Source organism: Haplochromis burtoni, unplaced genomic scaffold, assembly GCF_018398535.1.
Source record: "Haplochromis burtoni strain Fernald_Lab_line unplaced genomic scaffold, NCSU_Asbu1 Contig_66, whole genome shotgun sequence".
In the NCBI taxonomy this organism is placed as follows: domain Eukaryota; kingdom Metazoa; phylum Chordata; class Actinopteri; order Cichliformes; family Cichlidae; genus Haplochromis; species Haplochromis burtoni.
In genome coordinates, this window is record NW_024582427.1 from 944203 (window position 1) to 958527 (window position 14325).

The 14325-nt window shown below is 40.7% G+C and overlaps 1 protein-coding gene across 9 annotated transcripts in view; it reads left to right on the forward strand.

Moving 5' to 3' along the window:
* Positions 1–14325, forward strand: part of tcf7 (transcription factor 7) — a 74722-nt gene that overhangs the window by 44601 nt on the left and 15796 nt on the right. For all 9 annotated transcript variants that reach the window (XM_005923099.3, XM_005923100.3, XM_005923101.3 and 6 more), the window contains one exon: positions 10637–10724. In XM_005923099.3, the coding sequence (XP_005923161.1) occupies positions 10637–10724 (88 nt within the window). The remainder of the gene's footprint in view (positions 1–10636; positions 10725–14325) is intronic.

A 14325-nucleotide genomic window follows, 5' to 3' on the forward strand; every position in this document is an offset into this window, starting at 1 on the left:
GTTGTCTTAAACAGCTTGTTTCAGACACAGTGAGAACTGATGCACCAAGGGCAAACATTAAGATAAATAAGCATTATTCTGACCCTCGAATCATGCAAAGCTTCTCTGCAGTGCTCTTTAACCTTACAAAGGGAGAGGAGGAGAAATGCAGAGTTCTCACACATGGTGGCTGACTAAAGTCGTGATCATGTATGTCAGTGGGGGAAACTTACAGAGAAATGAAACTATAAGAAAATTTATTTAGTTATTATTTGATGTAATTCTGTGGTTTCTTGGTAAAGTGTGAGCACCGCTGGAGATAGAAGTTTCAGCTCACAGTAACAACCAGACGCTCATATGAAAACGCGCCTGTGAACGAGGGGTGTGAAGAAACCTAAATATTTCTTTTTGTTTGTCGTGTTTGTGTTAATGATCCCCTGTGAACACAGTCAGTCACAAAGTAAGACAAAAATTGTAATGGTGACATGTGCAGAACACAGCAAAAGGTGCTAAAAAAAAGATCGACATGCAGTGTAGCTATCCCACGGTTCAAAGAAGTTACAGTTTAATGCTGCTGAGAGCCTTAAAATTGTCGTCCTGATGTGGAGATATGAAATTCAGTGGTCTTCTAGCGCTGCCTGGTTTTTCCTCAGGAAGTCATTTATAAACTCTCTGAAGTTTACAGAGTCTGTGCGAGAGTCATTGAAGGATTTTGTCCTCTGTGGTGACGTCCAAGAGAGAACAGGAAAGAGGAGGAAACAGGCTGAGAGCGAGAGACGAGAGTGAAGAACAGACTGGAAAAAAAACACCACAGAGAACAAAAGTCTTTTATCGGCTCTGATTAGGTGTGAGACAGCGCGAGACCTCAGGCGATCTCCTGCCTGTTCCGTCTGGAAATCCCCCTTTTTCCTCCAAACACACTCCCGCTTGTCTGGCTTAGAGAGTCTGTGTGTCTTTGTGTGTGTGTGTCTAACACAGTGACTCAGCCCGTAATGACAGACTGAGCCACCTGTTTGTTACTTACACACACACAAACACACGCTAACACCTGGCTGCCACATCTAACCTTTCTCAGACCATCTCACCTGAATTATTTTGGCTACGCTTCCACAGAGGAGCACCGTGGTGCATGCATACGCACGCCACCTTACCTCACTTCTCTTTTTGTCTGTCAGCTGATCACAGGTTCGGGGGTTACCTCACCAGTGATGTCAGTGTTTGGCGCACCTTTCTTCCTCTTTGCGCGTTGCTTAAAGGGGAAATAAAGGGACCTGAGCTATTTCTTTGGTTTTAGTGCTTGGTCTCTGGAGGCTTTTTTGGCCTTTGACCCTTCAGCTTTACACGTGTCTATTAAGCCTACATTGCAGACACGGACAGCTGGCACGCCCCAGGAGTCAATCCTGTTATTCTAGGTGTTTGTGTAGTTGGTAAATGTTAAAGCAAATTCTTCCCAACAAGTCTGCGCAGTCACAAAAAGCAGGAACACACATTGATGTATACTAGAATCCTCCCACTAACCGCCTGATAACGTTTACCTAAGCAGTCCCAAGTGGACTTGCACAGCAAAAGTTGAACCCATGCTTAAGTAATTTAATCACAAAGTGCAACTTGCTATGTACAGATGTTTGCTTTCCCCTTGAGTTTTATCATTGAAGTTGACACGAGGAGGATAGCAGTGTGCCAGAATCTGTCGTTTTTCTAAAGAATACGTTTTGGCAAAATCCATTTCCTTTCTAATATCTCGACAGCTAAAGTTACCCGCATCAGTCTGGTGGAGGATTTCGTGACACTAGCACTGTAACGGAAGTATCAGATTGCAAACTTTTCTCAAGTTGACTCCTATAATCTTGGTCACCTGTGCTCGGTTTGTGTCAGACACAAACATGATTCATGCTTTGGACTGTCAACATGGGATCCTCACCTCAGTTCAATCATCAGTCCAGTCATTCCAATATTTAAAATCACAGCTGATGGAGGAAAATAACACCAGCCTCGACGAGGGGGGGAAAATGCATTGATTTTCATGCTGTGGCTGCTTTTGGAGTTTCTGTTTTCTGTGTGAAAAAGCGTTAGGGATGGGGTTACCTGCCACCCAGGTAAGGTTGTAGCATGTTTAATAGAGTATAAAATCCCAGCCTTCAACGTGTGCTAGTATGTGGGGGTCCATTTGGGTCGGGCTGACATAAATTTGAAAGTGAGGCTTCATGCGAACTTCCCCGTATTGGTCCGGTTTGAGACTACGCTACAAGGGCAGCAACTGTGCATGCATTCTCCAAGCACACACCAGCGAATACAACTCTAAGTCCTCTGTGTGTCTACAGGGCTGCATATAGCTCCTCTGTAACAAAGCCTTGCATTACATGGAAATCTTTATTGATAAATCAGAGGTCAAACACATTAGTCCACTCAATAGCCTGAAATCAGCTGAGAAACTGGCGAAAAAGTGTCCTGCGGCGAGGCTGCATGTTGTCTTTGTGTTTACCCATGTATTTCTGGAGAGTTTATGTAAAAACACACTTGTGCCTGACTGCTTATCCCCTGTGAAATTGTTTTATTGGCATCACAGAACGTGCAGGCCCACAGCAAAACCTCAGTAATATAAAACTGGTAGCCGATAAGATAAGACGTATATTATCTATCCTGAAGGCTGGAAAGCTTCTGTGCTACAGCAGCCAAACCACTGAAATAGCTTAAATAAAAATGACACAGCTCAGTAAATAATATACAATAAGACATTAAGATGAAAATTACACAAAAGAGAGAGAAGCTCAGTTAAACAACGAGGTCATTTATACAAAACTCTGTTTATGTTTTTTTTATTTTGCTTTTAGTTGAACAATTAACAAATTATGGTTACAAATTTCCTCTGGATTTCTTGACCTTAAGATGACTTTGCTTGCTCTCCAGGCTTCTGATTGTTATTGCGTCATCTGCATCACTTCGAGTAAAAGGTCAGGAAGGAAAGAGCTGTGATTACAGTTTTTTTAAATGTATTTAATCAATCACCTACTTTGAATCTTTCTTGTGGCCTTGGGCCTTTCTTCAGAAGCACCGCACCATCGACGTGTGAAAGTTCATCTTTCCTGTTGTTGTTCTGCTCTTTGTGACATCATTAGAGGCAATAAGAAATTCCCGTGAGTGGACGTCAATGTTAACGACAAACATCACAATACTTGTGGGTTTATTTCTGTTTTGTTTTTATTTTTTTGAAACAGTTAAAGATATAAATGTTCTTTTTTTAATATCCTTTATTGTACACAGAGCCTACATCTGTCATTTATTCTCACCACACAGTTTACTTCCTCTGTTATTTCCATCACCACCCACTGTCTGTTTTCACTGCTGCCTAAATACGGAGTTGCCTTACCTTTAGCTATATTTCAACTTTACAACCCCCTTAATTTTCCCGTTAATTTCCCCTAAAGTAATGCACATGTTGCATCATCTTTCTCATAGCATGTTTCACTTCTTTTATTCAGTGTATTAAAATTGGCCGTTAAAGTTGTCAGCAGAAAACTTAGCGCGGGGGAAATACTTACTTGATCCCCTGCTGAATTTCTAAGTTTGCTCACTCACAAAGAAATGATCGATGTCTAATTTATTTTATGGTAATTCCATTTTGATGAAGAGAGACAGAATATCAATCAAAAAGAAATTTAAAAAACATAAAAGTTATAAATTGATTTGTATGTCAGTGACTGAAATATGTATTTAAGCCCCAACCACCCAGACACAATTCTGGCTTCTACTGACTGCCTGCGTGGCCCAGTGGAAAACATATTACAATCATTTGATCAGTCATCAATTACAGAAAGCATAAAGCGCTTTTTTAAAATACAGAATCAATTTCTCCCATTCTAATCTCTCCACCATCATGTCCAAGACCAAAGAGCTGTCAGAGGAAGTCAGGGACAAGACTGTAGCCCTGCACTGTAGACCTTGGTGAGAAGGTGACACCTGTTGGTGTGATTATTCAGAAATGGAAAGAAATATAAAATGACTATCAATCACCCTCAATCAGGGGCTACATTGCAGGATCTTGCTTCATAGGGTGAGGATGATCATGAGAAATCGATCACGAGAAACTGGCCATCTGCCCCGACCCTCAGCTGATTGGGACAGAAGTAGACCTCAAAATCAAGATGTTTGGAGGGAGGGAAATGCTGAGTATGACCCACAGAACATCATCAGCACAGTCAAGCATGGAAGTGGAATCATTATGATTTTTCCTGCTAAGGGTACAGAATGACTTCACTGCATTTAGGGGCCAATTAATGTGCCAGGTACTGTAAAATCTCCTTCCCTTAGCCAGAATTCTGGAGTTGGGTCATGGATCGGTCTTCCAGCATGATAATGATCCAAACATATCGCTAAGGCAACAAAGAAGTGGCCTACCCATTCTCCAGACATCTGTCCTCCAGACATCTCTCCCTGACATGTGGGCAAACCCGGTGACCAACTAAAAGAAATGTTTTACCGCCGTGGTTCCAACAATGGTTTTCTCCACCATGTTTTGCTTGTTTCAAACACTTATTTCACTCAATGACATGCAAATCAATTTATAACATTTTTGTGATGTGTTTTGGTTAATATTCCGTCTGTCTCCATTAAAATGAAACTATCATAAAACAGTTTTTGGAAGTGAACAAACTTGGATATTCAGCAGAGGATCAAGTAAACATTTCCTCCACTGTAAAACTTCAACCCAGTGAATATTTATGAAGTATTTAGAGAAATTTCAGTGACAGAAAGATTCGTTAATCCTAGGTTTAAATTTAGGTGCTGCACAGTCACAGACACTGTCATACCTAAGCCCCACTTTACGTCACCGAGAGACTTAAAATTAGAAGCTGCAGTGGCAATGACAGGAATGGAAGGATAACCAAAGAGCTTGTTAACAACACTGTGTTTTACTCCTGTTTTTTTGCCACCCAAAGTGATAAACTTTAAACAGTCTTGTAATTATCTAACACATTTATTTGTCTGACAGATGAAACAATCATAATGAAAAGGCTTTTTTTTAAAAGCAAAAATCATGGACTTTAACTAATTTTCACATTTAGAAAAAAGGCCTGGAACTTCAAACTTTTATACATCTAATTCACGTTAAGCCTGTTTAAGCTTCAATGTCTTACCAATAATCCATCATTCGTGTAGCACCTTCCAGGCTCAAAAATACAGGTGAAAGTGTTTTACAACCTGAAAAGGAAAGCAGGAAATTTCACTGTCAGTAAATCCAGGAGATTCGAACGCTGCAGTGACCTTTCTGCCGGGTTGTGTTTGACATAGTGTGACCCAGCTGGTCGGCTTAGTAAATTCAGTCATTCCTCCAGTCAAGCGTAACACCGCGTGTGATTCAAAAGTGGAACATTCCCTTTAGATTGGGCAACATCTCGATTCAGATATGACTGTTTGTAAGTAAAAATTGTATTTATAGCACGTTTGAAGACAAATATTACAAAGTGCTAAACGACAAAAATGGTCAAAAAAGTAAATGAATAATAAGGACAAAAAGTTACGAAGGGCAAGTTTAAAAAGATGACTTTTGAGTCCACAGATCTCAAGCTGAGTGGGAGCGACGTACAGAGTCTCTAGTAGTCCACAAAACCTTAAGGACCTTCTGTGGATGCAGGGAGGTAAAAACCAGACTCTGAAGCAGCTGAATTAGCAACAGTGTTAAATGAGAGTACCTAAGGTTCAAATTCGACTCGAGGTTTTATTGAGACAAGTGAACAAGGAATTACAGTAAAGACGCGATGATGACATAAAGACACGAACAACAATTTCTAGTTCAGACCGTGATACTGTAGGACTGAACCTGGCAATGTTTCTCAAGTGGGGGGAAAAAAGGAAGACAATATTTGCCCAGACAATAGATTATAAAATACAGAGAAGTGAAACATGCCTGCTTACCATCACCCTGCCATGTGATTTAACACTTACTGTATGCTATTGTATGTATTACTGTAAATCGGAAGGGGAGTGCATGTGTGTGTGAGACAATCTGTTGTCATATAGCAAGCTTTGATTACTTCAGGAGTGCCAAACGTGAAATAGCTGACGAGGCTGGAAATCAACTTTTTATTTATTTATGTTTATTTGCAACAAATGAATAGTTGTTAACGCAAATTTATTTAATCGTATTTTTTAAATAGTGATTATAGTTCCAAGCTTACCGGAGTAATTGAGACATAAACATCTCAGATCAAGAAGGTTCCTGGTTTGAATCCCGGCTGAATCCCATGTGGAGCTTACATGTTCACCCTGTGCCTGCCTGGGTTTCTTCCCACAGCCCAACATTGCATGCAGGGTAACAGGTGATTAAACCGGCTGTGAATGTGAGGTAGATGATGTTATTGAAGTGTTTAGAATAAAGTGCTGCATGAATGTGGGATTAAAATGCCTATATTAATGCAAGTAAATTTAATTATATTACAGTCACATCAGTTTAAAGTGCTGGCTATTAACTATTTGAGGCTCTTTAACCTGTAGTGCTTTTCTTCATTAAGCGATCGCATTATTTTGAAAAGAAACGAGTCGCTGTGCGAGAGAGACCCAGTGAAAAGAGTGTAAAGGCGAATGAGCGCAAGAGTTAAAATAATAGAGTTAAATTGGGGTGAAAATGCAAAACGTTAAATAATTTTAAATTGGGTCATCGGAGCCTGTTTGTGCTAGCTGATACATTTTTTTGAATTGGAAGCGAGAGTGTGAGTCACCCTGCTTAAAAGGAGAAACTGTGTATCGACGATGAATAATAAGAAAAAAAATAAGAGTCATATTCGACAATCTGTAGTTTTACACTGTAAAAAACTGACTTTTACTATTACTGCAGCTTTTGATGTTTGCGCTTAAAAAAAGGAAAGAAAGAAACAGTTCCAGTACTTGTGTAAAATTTGTCAGCACTTATTACTGCCCTTACTGTAACAAAACTCTGCACAGTTTCTTCTGGTCTTTGGGCTCTTTTATGTACACCACACTGGCTGATTGTCAAGTCATTTAATGGCTCAGATGCTGCATCGCTTTCACTCTCAGTGGTTATAACCACCGCGGCACATTATCAGTGCAGGAATACTATTTTCAGCTTCTCGACTCTCAGTTTAACATGCACACGTTCTAATACTGAGCTCACACGCAGCCACTTTGACTCAAATGGTTCCTCTTTGAAGTGTTTCCCGAGACGCCAACATGGAGACCGTGAGATAGTTGCTGTAGTTGTTATTAGACGGCCGCGCTAAAAGGGGCATTCCAAAGAAAACTGCCCCATTACTGCTGCTAATTTTCCCCTTCAGGTTTCCCAACAGCAGACAAACTGATAGCAAGGGCAAAAAGGTGACTTACAGAAACCATGATCAAGTTTCCTTCGCATTAAGGTGTGAAGATTAACTGCTAAAATAAAAACTTGTGTGCAGTTCGCATGTAGGATTTCGACTTTGATGTTTGCCATACAGTCATTTTAGGGAAAATGGGTAATTTCGAAAAAGGATGTTAAGTTTCAATATCACAAGAAGTATTAGCATCTGCTGTTGTTATTACTGCCGATCACGTGTTTTCAGAACATTTGCGCTCGAAGGGGTTAACTTGGCAGTCTGACACTCTCATCAGATTAAGCATCTTTAAGTTAACCGTGTTGACAGTGAAACTCACATGAGGGCACATTCAGATTGTCACTAACAAAGGGACAAAATGGCCCATGTTGGTGATGCTGGTGAGGCTGTGCAATTGTTCTTCTGAGGCAGCAAATGTTTTTTAACACGGTGCTGCAAGCTGCATGCTCCAAGGTGTGTGCGTCTGGAGTCCTGGATAATTTCATTTGTGGCCACCAGATGTAATTATTTCAGCCACTACTTCTGAGAAATGTCAGTTTGGCATGGCAGATGCCTACAAAACACTACAATACCCATGAGCCTCAGTCGCTGTTGCCTCAGAGAGGAAATGGTAGAGATATGAAAAGGCTTTCATGCTGCAGTTGAAAATAAAACACAGTGTGACCGTGTTCTCAGTTGTCTAGCAGTTTAGCATACATACAAGTACCTGTAGGAGGTTTTTTTTCATGCTTAACTTCTGTGTACTGTACCTTCACCTTTCTAGCACAGCAGCAGACATTTCTGACACATTTCTTAATCTCGCAGGGTTTCAGTTACATCTAAAGTAGTCGCAATGACTCACCTATGAGTGTGTATGGGAAAAAATGCCACTTTGTAACTTTATACCCTTGTTAAGATAGCACATACTTCATTTATCATGTAATTCATATGTTTATAGCAGCCAAACCTTTCAACACAAACTACAACAAAATATTAAAATGGAAAAAAGAAAGTGCGTGCTTACTATTTCCATAGGATTTTAGGGAGTACGTAGCAGCCAGGCACTGCTAATCAAATCCATTTCATCAATCATTAATCATGAGCCAGTGTCAGCATCTCTGTAACAGCGGTTTTGATAGTTTGCTCCTCTGCAGGAATGTCACAAGACTGTGCAATGCTCAGAAAAACTGTAGAAACTCAAGAGCTACATTTCAGACTCTAGAGGCTGTTAAATGTTAAAGTTCATGACCATACAATTAGAAGAAGACTGAATAAGTATGGCTTGTTTGGATGTGTTGCCAGAAAAAAGAACATGGCAGCATGGCTTAGGTTGAATCGGCGATGAACTCCTCTGTAGAGTCAAATGTGAGGCCGTCTGTCTGACAGCTGGAACTGGGCCAAAACTCGATCATTCAACGGGACAATAATCCCAAGGAATCGAGGTGTTGCAACGGCCCAGTCAAAGTCCAGATCTCAGCCTGATTGAAATGCTGTGGCAAGATTTCAGGAGAACTGTGCATAAGTGAATGCTTCCAAACCTCAAATAATGATGACTAAACAAATATCTCAGCAAGGTAAAAAGAACACAAGCTACAGCAACAACAAAAAAAGAGAGAGAGTAAAAGTAAAAATAAGTTATTTAACTAAAATATATATTAATATTATCTTTAAGTACATCAAATCTGAATGTGATACAGTAAAATTCATGTAGTTTCATGTAGTGGAACAGTGTAAAAACTATAAAGCATAATAAAAGAGAGTAAAAAAATTGTATTAAAGGTAGAAAAACAGCAAAACAAGCAGAGTAACACGTAAGTGGCACCCAAAATCTACTTGTACTTGTTGTCTCGGATGACACAAATTGTTGCAAAATGATACAGCACTTTGCCACGCAACAAAAAGTCCCCCCTTCCACCCCCCCGACCCTTGTTTTGCTGCCTTTGGTTGTGCGACTGTTATTGTGGCGCAGCAGTTTTTCATCAGTACGAGCACACTCTGAATGTAAGCCTGATGTTTCCAATAAATGGAATTTACCCCTCATCAAAAACTTCTATATGTTGAACAATCTCTGAAGGGAAGTGGCTGCAGCAGCCCAAAAGTCCCTTCTTCTTCTTGATATACATACAAAGCGGCGTACTGAGCGCGCTCTGTGGCTACTTTGGCTGGTCAGCTAATCATTACTGTACTGCTGCGAACCAGTTTGAGTCAAGCACTCGCTGCAGCATTTTTAGATATTCTCTGTGAGTGAAGCTTAACAAGTTTAACTAAATACTCAACTGCTTACTTACACTTCATCGTGCACGCAGGGTGAAGTTTGTTCACACAAGCTGCATGAATAAAACTGTGAATGACATTATTTAAAAAGAAGCAAGAACAGAGAGAGACCGATGAAGGCTTGCAACTTGAAAACGTCGCCATTAAATACTCGAAAGGTGTGCAGGGGAGGGGAGGATGACAAGGAATGAAGGTGTAATGACGAGGGAAAAAGGATGAAAGGGGTCTTTAATGAAAGAGGGTGAGACGCGAAGGATGGGAAACAGAGAGGCAAAAGGGTCAAGATGGGGTGAGAAGCAGGGCAGAGACGAGCAATAAGAGGAACCCGGACAGTGGGAGGGTGGAGGGCACCAGGGGAGGGATGAGGGACAAGAGGAGAAGGGAGGAAGGGCGTGGTGGGACAGACAGAGGAATGGGAGGAAGGGTTGAGTGGTGAGACAGGTCGACTGACTCAGTCTCGTTCCTGTCATCCAGATTTATAGCGGCTCGGGGTCCCGAAACAGGCCCGGAGCCGCGGCCAAATTACAGTCATCTAGAGCATTCCTCTGCTGCAAACACAGGTTAGCAGCCGGGCCGCGCTAAGTGCTAGGTGCTGCCTGTTGACAAATGACTTCCTTTGAAGGGCACAAAGAGAGAGAGAGAGAGAGAGACTGGATATTTTCTGTGTGAGGGCACAGAGTCAAGCAGTCTGTGTTTCTTTTGTTAGAAAACATTTCTGCTAAAAGTAGAGACATAGAGTGTTTGTTTGGATGCTCGTCTGGGTGTGCGTCTGCCCGTGTCGTTGTGGGTTTTTAAAATGTGGCCGCTTTTACGACAGACCCCGACTTGTGTGGAATAAACCAGTGAAACCGACTGGCATCATTGGTTTCTAGTGGAAGAAACAAACACACACACACAGAAAGACAGAGTATGCCACAGTGACCGAGAATATGTGAGTCAGTGTGTTAACGTGTTTAATGGCAGGTTCCTATGCTGCTTACACTGCTAAACCCATCAGACCTGTGGGCTGGGGATGTTCAAACACTGAGAAAACCCTGATTACAATGATGCTAATGTGTGTGTGTCTGTGTGTCCTCCAGGCGTTCACAGGCATCAGTCCCAGGACCTCTCAGGATATTACTCCCTCCCTCCTGGTGGCGTCAGCCAGATCACTCCCTCGATGAGTTGGTGAGTCAAATTAGCCCCTTTCTTAAATCAGATGGGCGATACGTACCTTTGCAACCTTCACCAGTCTGATAAAGGGATGTCATTCAGGTGCTCACATCAAAGTTCAGACACAGCACAGACTTTCTCTCTGTCTCTCCTTGGTATTCACACCATTTGTTGTACTTGTGCTTCAGTGCTGTGAGGCATTCACACTCTTGACATCTCTCTTATGGATGAGGAAATAGTGAAAATGCAAGAAATAGTAATTGAGAAAAGTCCTCATCTCGCTGCAGCTGATTTAAGATGTAAGGTCGTGGTGTGCGTGTTATCGATATTTGCGTCCCTCTTCCAAACAGTCGTGTTTTATAGCGAGCTGGGCAATTCAGGGACACATGATAGAGATTTACAGCTGTAATCTTGTGCGTGCCTGTCTGCTAATGCGACTGCGTTCAGTTCAGACTTGTGTTATGTTCTGTAAACGTTACCAGGTCTGACTTGGTAAAATTGCTGCTGTGGCTATTATGGAAAAGTGACCAGATGTTGAAGCCCTGCACTGGAAAAGAAGTGCATGTCTGGCTGTCTGCACAGGACTTTAGATCATTTGTGTCATTCCTAACTAAAAGTGGGACAAAACAATGCCCTACCCTCTGAATCCAATGTTTTTTTTTCATGTTTTCTATGCTTTGGTGATGTCTGATGGACATTTTTCAGTATTTTCCAGCGTCCTATAAACCTAAAGGGGTGTCAAACCCATTTTACATTGGGTCCCACTTTGATCATAAGTGGGACTGACCAGTGAAACTCATCTTTTTGTCAGTGTAAAGAAGTTTAACTGCACATTTAATCCCTGACATATTTTAGTATAAGAAAAAGAAGTTCAGTTTCAACAGTACAGCTCAGTTTTTCTACAGGATAAAGACATGTGGCTTTGGGTTTCAATTGTAAGAATTGCATGTGTAAAATTACAGAAATTACTGAAAGAATATCTTTTTTCTTTTTTTCTATTTTTTTTAAACAATGAACCCACTGTAAAAGTCATACATTTCTATAGTATACAGTAAAAAAATATGAACTTTCTGGTAGTTATTTGTTTATCTATTACTTCTTTTCTTCTGTGAAGAATAAATAGCCATGGAGAAGCCATACAACTAATGAAAACGCAGTTAAATATCTAAACAAAATATTGCATTTTCCAAAGCCATCCAGTGGGCCAAATTGGAGTCTTTGGCAGGCCGATTCTAGACCCTGGGCCTCATGTTTGGCAGCCTGCTATAGACTAAAATTGTCAAAGAGAAATATCGAAAAGAATTATTAGTTGAAGCCACAAATTAAAGCTACACTATACTTTGCTCCAGCATAGTAATCATAGTAAACTGCATCTTTTGTGTTTTAAAATGTTGGTCAGAAATATCAAAGATATGTGAATGTCGTCTTTATAGTTTATGCTTCATAATCCAATCAGTGGTGTTCTTCTGGACCAGGTTTCCCATCATAAACTTGTAACTAACCCTTAACCCCACCAATGTTCCTCTTTCAGCCTGATTAAAGGAGCCGCAGTGGCCTCCAAACTGTTATCCCCGTTTTTTCCCAAACACTGTTATCATTTCATTGACCTATGCCAATGTGCATACATCACAGGTTCATCTGGTGTCAGCTCAGATAACCCGTTGTCATGGAAGCCACAGCCTTTGATCCTGTTTGTTGAGGACTTCGACCCGTGGCCTCTGGTTAAAACATAATGAGTGTCGACAGCTGCAAATTTTAAATGAAATGTCAATCAAAGTAATGGTGATTGGCCTCAACAAAGTCCTCTGCAGCATATTTTCTCTATATATAAAGAAGCGTTTTGTGGTCTTTAAACTGAAGGATGTTTCTATGAAACACGTCTTTAAAGATGTCCTGATGGCTGCAAACATCACAATCGAGTGGGTTCAAAGATTTCCAAACAATGAAGAAAATGTTGGTTTTGGAGTTGTAGCCTCTGCACTGTGTTTCTAGTGATAGAATTCCTTAAGTCTGTTTCTCATGGGCTCGGAGTGCAAAAAGCGGCGATGCAAAAAGCTACGCTGGACACCTAAAACGGGCACATCTGTTCCATATTCAGTCATCCAGGTTTCCATCCATTCAGAGCTGATTGTGAGCCTCCAATGTCATGCTGGTTGATTGTGAACTTATAATGTCAAACTTCCCATTGATTTATGGATCAACACAAATCCATTTATTCCAACCTACAGCATCTGTGCCTGGACAAATCCCCTCTCAGAATAGTTAAAGGCTTACATCAAATGTCATGGAGATTTGGGATGAAAGCTTAAAAAGTTTTTGTGGGCATTAGTTTACATGTGTGTGTGTTTATTTTTTTTTCTTTGTGTTTTCTTTATTTTTTGTGTGCTTCTGTAGGACAAGCTGCATGTCCCTAGACATTTCTCAAGTCTGTGATTTCCGGGGTTTTTTATCTTTTTCAGACAAGAGCTCTTCATCATGGACTTTCACAAGTATTACTAACAGTTAATCTCCTTTAACCCAGATTATCTGCTTTGTTTTGGCCCCTTATAGTGTGCTTCTTTGTGGAAGGAGGAGGCGGGAATAACATGGAGAATGAGCAGTTAAATGTCAAACTGTTGTTTTCTGTTCTTTCTCTCTTTTTGTCTTTAAGTCCGTCCCTCCACGACCACCTCCAACCGTCCCTTTAGCCTGCTGGCTGGTTAAATCCATTACATCAGGAATTATAAAAGCTTTTACATCCTGCTGACCAAAGAGTCTTGCTTTAAGCGATGCAGACATTTAAAATCAAAATTGTAAGCTGTTATCAGAGAACAGAAAAATAACAAATAAAAGAATATGAAGAACATGACTAATAACCTTATTTTCTATCAATGAGCAGCTTAAATTACAAGTATGGAGGTCTGGTTGATGATTGAATGTCATGTGACCAATTCTAACTCTGTTAATCCAAAACAATTATACTGTACTTACCGACCCTTTGAGAAAGCACCTGAAGTCTTTTTGAGGGTTTTGGCATCAGAGCAGTTGCGGTTTCTTTTGGAGATAAAGCATCAAACTCTCTTCTTGTAGGGACAAATGAAGGTCCACAGGAGGCGTGGGCAATTAGATTAATATTGTATTCATTTAAAAGTTCAAGATTGAATCTTGGGAGTCTACAAAAATGGGTTTAGATGCTTTAATGTTGAAGAAAAAACATGAAAAAAAAACAAACTGCGCCCGCTTGAAACACTAGATCTTTGTTCTTTAAGGCTTCCCTTTTTAAAAGCCTAGTGTGCACTGGCTGGTCAGCTGACCTGGCAAAAGTGAGTGTATTAGTTGCATACCATAGCTCTTCAAGTGTAGACTCAGCTCTTTAAGAGCTGCAGGCTAACAACCCCCCCGGCCCCCTGCAGAGGTTAATACGTCACACATTGGTTTCATGCATTGACATTGTTTCCAAAACCAACCCCATCGTAACCATTTATTCCTCCACCAAGGCGGAGACCAAGTAGCTGTCAGCGAGATCGCATTAAAAAAGAAACTACTAAGCCGGATTTTATTAAAGTTAATGGAGAGGTGGTGAGTGGGCAAAGGAATAACTGAGTACATTTTGCAGCAGCTCCAGATCAATTTCTAT